Source organism: Lacerta agilis, chromosome 16 (assembly GCF_009819535.1).
Source record: "Lacerta agilis isolate rLacAgi1 chromosome 16, rLacAgi1.pri, whole genome shotgun sequence".
NCBI lineage: Eukaryota > Metazoa > Chordata > Lepidosauria > Squamata > Lacertidae > Lacerta > Lacerta agilis.
In genome coordinates this window covers 25377846-25387364 of record NC_046327.1, presented here as the reverse complement: position 1 = coordinate 25387364, position 9519 = coordinate 25377846, and the positions used below count along the sequence as shown (strand labels likewise).

The 9519-nt window shown below is 49.1% G+C and overlaps 1 protein-coding gene across 1 annotated transcript; it reads right to left on the bottom strand.

The window, feature by feature from the left end:
• Nucleotides 1–30: 30 nt before the first annotated feature.
• On the bottom strand, nt 31–7140 carry LRRC23 (leucine rich repeat containing 23). The gene is made up of 7 exons (XM_033173106.1): nt 7009–7140; nt 5863–5975; nt 5423–5676; nt 4921–5051; nt 3921–4057; nt 2806–3073; nt 31–357 (listed from the first exon to the last, which is right to left on the bottom strand). The coding sequence occupies exons 1-7, from the start codon at nt 7132–7134 to the stop codon at nt 316–318; spliced, it is 1071 nt and encodes a 356-aa protein (XP_033028997.1). The 5' UTR covers nt 7135–7140; the 3' UTR covers nt 31–315.
• Nucleotides 7141–9519: the final 2379 nt, after the last annotated feature.

Genomic DNA, 9519 nt, shown 5'->3' with positions numbered 1-9519 from the left:
GGATGCCAAAAACAACACACTCAGCCCGGCTCCGTCAGACTTCTTTTCCTGCCCTCCTTTTTTTAATCCACAGTCACATGCATCAAATCACATCCCATTCAAAGCACAGAGACGCTCCTCTGTCTCTCGGCACCTTTCTGTTACTGCGCGCCAGGGAAGCAGCACTCCTTGGGTCGGCGCTGCACAGCGCAGGAAGGAGGCTTTGCAAGGCGGGCTGCAGCTCCTGCTCCACTCCGCGAGCCAGCTGGCAGCAGCTGAGCTCCGAAAAAAAGCGGCTCTGGGCAAACGCCCTGTCTGGGGACTGGCACTCTTGTGTCATTCTGGCACATCCTCCTCCTGAGCGAGGTCATCCGTTTCCTGGAAGGAAAAGGGGAGGGGGCGGAGTGGATAGGAAGAAGAGAGGGAAATTAGCTGATTTCCGGATGGAGGGTCTTTCAGGCGGCAGGCGGGCTGATTTGGCATACACGACATCCGCAAGACACACAAGGAGAGGGCTAATCCCACCCGCTTCTTGAGAGCCCAGATACTAAGATCAGAAGAAGTGCATAATCCACAGAGAGGGTCTTCTGTGCTGACTCTGTTGAAATGGATGGGAATGTGTAGCACGGCACCCAGCAATTCTGATGCCGCTCGTGTAAAACTTCTCACTGGATGATTATGCACTATTAGAGCATCAAGTCTAACAACTTTAGTGCAAAATTTCTCCTTTCCCTCCAACTGCCTTTTGCTTTCATCTCTTTTATTAGCGGTCAGCTACTCATAGAACTATAGAGTTGGAAAGGGCCAGGAGGGTTATCAAAACCGGCCCCCTGCAATGCAGAAATCTTTTGGCCAGTGTGGGACTCAAACCCACAATCCTGACATTAAGAGTCTTATGCTCTACCAACTGAGCTAGCCTTGTGCTTCTGTCTGTCTGTCTGTCTGTCTGTCTGTGTCTTTATAGCATCTAGTGGATATTAGAAGCTTTATAACTAACAAATGGTGGTGATCTGATACACACACACACACACACACACACACACACACTCTTCTGCAGGTATGGCTTTCTTCATTTTTGGATTATCCATACGATCACACAATTAAAAGCACAGAATGCTGACATTTACAGCTTGCTTCCAGATGGGAGCTCAGTATTGCAAAGAGTAGGGGCTAAACTAGGCTTTATTTCACCCAGGTCAAAGACACCCTGCATGCATTTGCCTACACACACATGGAGCTTCAATGGCTCCCCTTGGGGGTTTCACCTGGGGTAAAAAACCTGGTTGCCCCCCTCCCCCATAGCTACAGTACTGCAAAGGGGTTGCAAATGGGCCATTGGCAGGAGTTATTTTTAATTTATTGTATTTTCTCCAGAAAGGGCAGATACAGATCAAATTGGGGGAGGGGGGAAACGGGCTGGTACTTCAACACCAATTATGTTGTGTGGATGCTGCAAACACTTGAATGCATGAGGAGCACCAGTCCTACAACAAAGTACCCATCTGGAAGCATTCCTTAGAAAGAAGGAATTCAGTTCCTGCTTCAAAAGTTTTCCCCACCCATGCCCAACAGACACTGTTGCTCCCCGTTCAGTGTCCTGTTCTAGCAGGCAGCCTGTTATCTTGTCTGTGACAGGCACCATGGTCACATGCTGTGGGATTATTGAAAGCCGTGTTTCTCAGCCTTTTTCTTTTTAATAACAAACAAACCCATAACCGCCTTTAAGCTAACGTAAAAACCCCATACCCTCTTTTCGAACCTGGCTCCCCTAATTATTTTATTTGAATTTTCAAATGGATTGAGATTTCATGACTTTGAATGTGTTGCACTTATATTGCACATATTTTTGTGAAACACTCGTGCACCCCCCCCAACTGAGATCTTTGGGGGGGTGCCCCTCGGTTGAGAAATGCTGATGTGAAAAAAAATGCTTCATTCATTCTCTCCTTCGCTCGGAGTCCTGACAGCTGAAGAGTTAAGAACAGCTGCCGAACGAGGTTAGCATGCTAACGGTGGACACCCGGGCCTATGAGAGGCTTAACACATACTCACAGCATCTTTACTTTCCATGTTATGCTTTCATCCTCCTAATAATGTTCACTTGCTAACCTGAAACATCTCAAGGTATTTTGCCCAGAAGATCGGCCTATGGCATTCTGATTCCAACAGTGACCAGCCAGATGCCTCTGGGAGCTCAACAACCAGGGCAGGAAGAAGGCTATGACTTGTGGTTTGCGCCAAGCACTTTGAATGGCGTGGGTGTCAATGGCTGCCGTTTTCTGTACCTTTCCCAGCTCTGAGATATCCATCTGGAGGTGCGAGGACCACAACTCTGTGCAGTATTCTAACGGTGGCCACGCCATAGATTTGAAAAAATGGCATTAAGACTTCTTGTTTCATTTCCAACCCCTTTCCCCAATATAATGTGCTGTGCCGAATTCATTTTAACATTTTTGTTGAGCAAGACCTCCAGGTCAGCTTTGAACAGAGCATCTAGCATGCATGCGATTGGATCCCGCCCAGAGATAGCGACAACGCAGGGAGTGATCTAAGGCTGAAAGATTCCAGATTGCAGGCTTTTCTCTTCTTAAGTGGGGATCCACAATATTCGTACCGTTCCTGCCCCCATGCTCAAATTATGGGGAGAAACAAGTAAATGAAATCCACACACTCCTTTCTACCCCCTCCATTATAGCCAAATTTTATCACTTTAAAAAACAGCAGGGAAAGAGGCTGTGTCACAAAAGGGAGGAGAGTATGGCTCTCTGTGGCTCCTGACAATTTGAGCGTTAGTTGCCCCTCCTGCCACCCCCCTTTGTGTCTCACTTCCATCTCCATCTCCTTCTCTCTCTCTTTCTCTCTCTCTAGTTCCAGCTCTTCTTCCCGGCGCCTCTGTCGTAGCTCCTCAGCATCCGTCCGTTCATCCTCTTCAAAGAAATCCTTGTCGAGGCGCTCAAGGCGTGGAAGGATCACCAGCACTTCCACTCGGTAGTCCCCCTCCTCCGAGCAAGGATTGTCTAGCAAGACCAGGGCTCGTAACATGGGCAGCACCAGCAGCTTCGACACTTCCTGGAGCTGTGCAATCCCATTCCCCCTGCAGCAGAATGAAGAAGTTAGCAGGGGCGGGGACTTCCAGGTCCTCCTGTTTAAAATGTTCCCTCTGTGCGCCAGTTTGGCTCTCTGATGCCAGAGGTTTCCCTTAACAGCCAATGCCATAGCTAAAGTACCTTCTATGCACAAGGCAGTCTTCCTGTGTTGTACATACATAGACATACATAGAAATGGCACCAGAGTGAGGCGAGAATGGCAGGAGCCTTTGAAGCATGGATAGGCCACTATATGGCCTCTGGGACCATATAACACTGCTCCTAAAAGATCTATACTGGCTTCCAGTATGTCTCCGAGCACAATTCAAAGCTCCTTCCGTGCCCTGCCCCTTCGAGGGCACGCCCTACGTACCCAACCTGGGCACTATTTAGATACGCTCCGCTCCTGCTCACTGCAAGAAGTGAGATTACAGGAAACCAGGCAGAGGGCCTTCTCGGTAGTGGCACCCAGGGCCATCTCGTCTGTGCTCAGGATTGCTAGCTACAGCTATCTACTTTCACAGATTTCTTATTTTCTCATTCCAACCACTCCTGCTCAGATTTGGTGGCCAAATATGGTTCAACACCTCACTAATAACACTGTACAGCAGAAGTTGTTTGGCTCCAATTCCCATCAGTCTCATTGGCATGGCCAATGGTCAGAGATGATGGCAGTTATAGTCCAATATCTGGTGGACAGGTTAACCACCCCTATTTACAACAAATACTTCAAGGAGCTAAGAACCAGTATCAAGAGTAAACTTGGCTCAGATACCACTCTCTGCCTCCTGTGCCATTTCCCCTCTATTTCTAAGAGGCCCTGGTGGAAATTCTGTACTACAGGAAATAACTCACCGTAGGTTGAGATATTGGAGAGACCTCAAGCTTGCTGAGAAGCCATCCAGTGTTTCAATCTGATTGTCGCGCAGATGCAGAGTTGTGAGCTGCCCCAGGTCCTCCAGGCCCTCTATTACGGTAATGGCATTCTGGGCCTGGGGGGGGGGGGAAGATGTTTCAAATGTAAGAGAAAGACAACATAGTAAAAGGTAAAAGTAAGGTAAAGGACCCCTGGACAGTTTAGTCCAGTCAAAGGCGACCATGGGGTTGCGGAACTCATCTCACTTTCAGGCCGAGGGAGCCGGCGTTTGTCCACAGAAAGTTTACTGGATCATGTGGCCAGCATGGCTAAACCGCTTCTGGTGCAAAGGAACACTGTGATGGAAACCAGAGCGCACGGAAACGCCGTTTACCTTCCCGCTACAGCGGTACCTATTTATCTACTTGCACTGGCGTGCTTTCGAGCTGCTAGGTTGGCAGGAGCTGGGACAGAGCAATGGGAGCTCATTCATTTCGTCACAGGGATTCAAACCACCAACCTTTTGATAGGCAAGCCCAAGAGGCTCAGTGGTTTCCAGGCACAGGCAGACTCGGCCCTCCAGATGTTTTGAGACTACAATTCCCATCATTCCCGACCACTGGTCCTGTTAGCTAGGGATGATGGGAGTTGTAGTCCCAAAACATCTGGAGGGCTGAGTTTGCCTATGCCTGGTTTAGACCACAGCGCCACCCACGTCCTTAGACATAGTACATCCATATACCCAGCAAGGGTAAGCAGACCTTATAACTAGTAACCTGTCGAAATCCAATAGATTTGGGGGCATATCTATACTACAAAACTCTGTTGCTCTGTTGCAGCGTGAAACACAGCATAACTACATGTGACATTAACTGCATGCATACAATTAACAGGCCACATGAATCCTGAGTAGCCCTGAGGTTGGTGATACTGAAAACACGTTTGCTCAGGCATTTGGGGTTCGTCGTTAACGAAGCTGTTACCAGTAAGTTCTCTTACCAGGTACAGAGTTTTGAGCTTGGGCAAACAGAATCCAGCTGTAGACTTTAGGCCATTTCCTCGCAATTCGATTGTCTGCAGATTTGACAGCTTGTCTGGATCCAGTCCTGTTATCGCCTCGATCTCATTACCTGGGTGACGGAATAATTAGACTGTGATGAAAGGGATTCATTCCCCCAGGAGATTACAGAATATGAGTTTTTTCATCAAGGGCTAGAGGGACTCTCTTGAGCATGGGTAGGCAAACTAAGGCCCAGGGGCCGGATCTGGCCCAATCTACTTCTAAATCCGGCCCGCAGATGGTCCGGGAATCAGTATGTTTTTACATGAGTAGAATGTGTCCTTTTATTGAAAATGCATCTCTGGGTTATTTGTGGAGCATAGGAATTTGTTCACACACACCCCAAATATAGTCCATCCCCCCACAAGGTCTGAGGGACAGTGGACCAGCCCCCTGCTGAAAAAGTTTGCTGAACCCTGCTCTTGAGTGTTGCACACCTACTTTTCAGGTTGAGACTGACTAGCCGTGGGTGGCCAATGCCATTGCTGTCCTTGATGTGATTGCTAGCAAAGCTGGCATGCTGCAGGTATATCAGCTCATCCAGGCCGGCACTAGTTAGCCGATTGCCATCCACTTTCAGCCACAGCAGATGTGTGAGTCCTGACAATGGGGACAGGTCTCGGAGCAGATTTTCGGACAGGTCTACATAACGTAAGTGGATGAAGCCTTGAATGAGGTTGATGTCTGTCAGTTCCCTACCACAGGAAGAGGGCAGAAAGCAATGATATTTACCAGTGCTAGCTTTCCAGTGTGCTTGTCCCAAACTGCTCAATTTTTCCAGGAATCTTGGACAAGGAAATTATCCCATTCCCGAGCAGCTGCACCCATTGGAAGGGAGGAGAAATGGGGGGGGGGCAGGTTAGTCATGCCTGTGCACTCACTTTTCTTTGACCTCTAATTTCACAAATGCATGAGCCAGGCCATTGCCAGTTTTACATAACATCGAAAGTCCTTCCTTCATGTGCTCCTCGGTGAGAGGGTTTGAGACTGGGTGCTGGGGGGGGGGGGAAGCACAGCAAGAAAAAAAGGCATCAGATAAAATTAAATTTGTCAAGCGGCAAAGATTTCTGCTGAATCTTTAAATTTGCCTCTGAATCAGGAAGATCAGGCAATGGCGACTTATCCCTCAACCCCACAAATGTTACACACACTGTGCCTTCTCACCTGTGTTACACCTGGAATTCTGTTCACTACAGAAGGCAGGTTAGGGGGCCACACCAAAAGACCGGAATGGGGTCAGAGGTGATCCAAGACATTGCTGCTCTGGCCCCCCATTTAGTGGCAAAATTAAATGGCAGCTGCAATCTGAGTTGCAGTCTGGCAACCTTAGATAAAATTGGGGTCCATGATCCTTTATAGAGATGACCATGGGGCACCCAGAAAGTATGAAACAATGCAGCTACGTTACATAAGAACATGAACCATTCCCAAAATATAATAACCAATGAGCCTCTTGCATAAGTACTTTACATATGTATATAAACTCAATGAGAGGTGTGAGCTTGCTTTTGGTGGGTAATCTCATTTATATGAGGTCTAATTTGAGGCAAACAGACTCCCCATCTCCTCATCAGCCTTTGCTCTCACTCTCATTTTGAAAAGATATCTATTCACATTCTGTAAATTAAAAAAATATTATTTTGATGCTATACTATGCTACACTATGCTGATATGTTTCTTTGATTGTCCTTGAATCTTCCGGCAATGGCGGCAGACAAGAAACAGACCCATCTTCGAGTTTTTGCCTTTCTCCGCTATGGAAGTCAACAGGGAAGAAATTTCTTCTGCCACTCAGGTGTCACCCAAGACTCCATCCCATTCTGCTGGCGATACCTTATTTTAATACCCATGGACCAAGCAAGGCTTCCCCCAAATCCTATCACTCCTCAGCCATCAGAACTCACGTACAGGATTTCACCCTTCATCTCTTCCACTGGCATGAAAGAGCCTAACTTTGGGTTGAATTGTGTCCTGACTCCTGCATTTCTGAACATAAAAGCAAAACAAAAAAATCACCAATCTGTTACCTCTTCCTCCTCCTCCTCTGGCGCTTCCTTCTCATCCTCCCCTTCCCCCTCGTCTCCACCTTTCTCTTCAGCATCATCCTTCTGATCTTCAACGTCATCTTCATCATCTGGCTCCTCATCTGACATTTTCAAAGTCTGGTACAATGAAACAAACTAAATGTGGTTTTTCAGCCACTGGCTAGAGAGAGAGAGAGAGATTGTCCCCTCTTTCCCATGGAACACGAGCCTAGCCCGTGTGCTACTGGTGGAAGAAATATCCATTCATCTCAACCCAGATCCATGCATCCCACCAGGATCTCATCACATCCTTGGTAGTGGTAGGAAGCACATTTTAGGGAAAAGCAGGGGTTGTCAACGTTTTGGGGCCCATGGTCCCATTTGCAAACTACTTGTGGGCACCACACACAAACACCACAGCCAAGCACACACTGCTACCAGTTCTATCAGCAATGGCAGAAAGCGTGTTTCAAGTCTAATTTCAGCAGCATAGGCAAGGCCTCATCAGGCACATGCTTGTCCATGAGCTTGTTGCAGGCATCCATCTGTCTTGAGAAACAGTGGAGTGAGCCTCTGGGGGTGAAGTCAAACTAAAGTGACCTCCCTGGGGCACAAGCCTGAGCAGTGGGGATGGAGGTCCTGGGCTGCCCAGACTTCAAGACCCACTTCTCGACCTCGCTGATGGGGTCCAAAAGAAAGCAGACCAATATGTCTGGCACCAGCTTGACTCCAGGAGTTGCCAAAAGGAGGCATACAATGTGCCATCCAAGTGTCTTAGGGACTGCAAATTTGTGTAGGGATTACTCCTTAGCCTTTTTTTCTTTTCTCCTGAAGATGTACCACAAGGCAGGGGAGGTGTAGGACCAGAGTTTTCCTTCTCCTAGATGGGCTACCATCCCTGGTGGACGAGCCCCATCTGCCCCTCACTTTCCTATACAGTACATACAGAAACCACCTTCTTGACCGTTGAACCCACTATTGGTCTCATCCACTCAGTTCACCGGATCCTGTCGTCACATGTAGGGGACGACTCCACCTCGCTGAGGGTTTGAGAGCCATTGGCTACCCTCATCTGCTTTAGCTGGCCAGTCAAAGCCGTTCCTGGAGTGTGACTGCTGTCACATGCCGACAGTGTTTAGAAGAGTGCAGGGTGGGGACCAAAGGTGGCCAAAGGACCCCAGAAGGAGCACAACGTGTCCTCCACTAGAGGCACTACCCCCCCAACACCCCATACACCCCTGGGTACCACACAGGTAACCCCTGCTGTATTTCAACTGGTCCTTGATTTAAGTTCTGGAGTCTGGACACTTGAGGTCTTTTTCTTTCTTTTCTTTTTTTACCCTTGCTGTCTAGCTAATGCCATCTGGCCTGGATCCCCCAACTGGCCTGGTCACAATGATACCTCAGAAATGTATCTATCAGAGTAAGGTTGCCCAACAATTTTGGGAAAACTAAAAATATATATGTGGCAATCTATATATCAGAGGGCAACAAGGATTGTCAAAATGATGGAACCCGTCCCCCCCCCCTCCCCGGTTGTGGAGCCAGGTGCAAAAGACTAAAATGCAGGGCAAAAAGCAGCAAAGACCAAGCACAATGATGCGATCCTGCCATGTTTTAAACAGCGCTAAGGCAAACGGTTGTGGGCTGAGGCGCTCAGCCACCTGCTCGCCCTTAAAAGGGGGAGAAATTTCACAGATGTAACTTGTCACGGTGCTGAGAGAAGCGGTGCCTGCTCCACTTGCCCCCTTCGCTATTGCCCTCCGGAGCAAATGATGAACCTCGGACCCTGCGATTCCCCCCCCCCCACCCGCTCCCCAAACCAGCCAAGCCACAGACCCCTCCGCCCAAAGTAACTCTCCCCAATCAATACAAAGACCCTTCTTCTCCCTTTGTGTGAGGAGAGGACCCAGGATGGGGAAGAAAGAAGAGCAACGACAGCTACCCACGCTCAAGTTCCGAGCTGCTGCTGCTGCTGCTGCTGCTGGAGTTTTGGCCGAGGCGAGAAGGCAGGCGAGGTGTTTCCGTTGCTACGGGCCCTGGACGCCGTTGCCAGAAGCCTCTGCTCCCCGGGCAACCGCGACCTGTTTGACGGGTGGTTGTCGTCGTCGCCCAGTGCGGAGGGGTCGGGACTGGAACGAGGCGGGCGCGGGCGCTGATTGGCTGAGGGAGCGGCATGATTTGCATGATGAGGCGCGGGGGAGGGAGGGCCCGGGAAACCTCACCTCTTCGTTGTTGTTGTTGTTCAGTCGTTCAGTCGTGTCCGACTCTTCGTGACCCCATGAACCAGAGCACGCCAGGCACCCCTATCCTCCACTGCCTCCCGCAGTTTGGCCAAACTCATGTTAGTAGCTTCGAGAACACTGTCCAACCATCTCATCCTCTGTCGTCCCCTTCTCCTTGCACTCTCCATCTTTCCCAACATCAGAGTCTTTTCCAGTGTGTCATGTCTTCTCTTCTCATGAGGTGGCCAAAGTATTGGAGCCTCAGCTTCAAAGACAACAGGCATCTTGC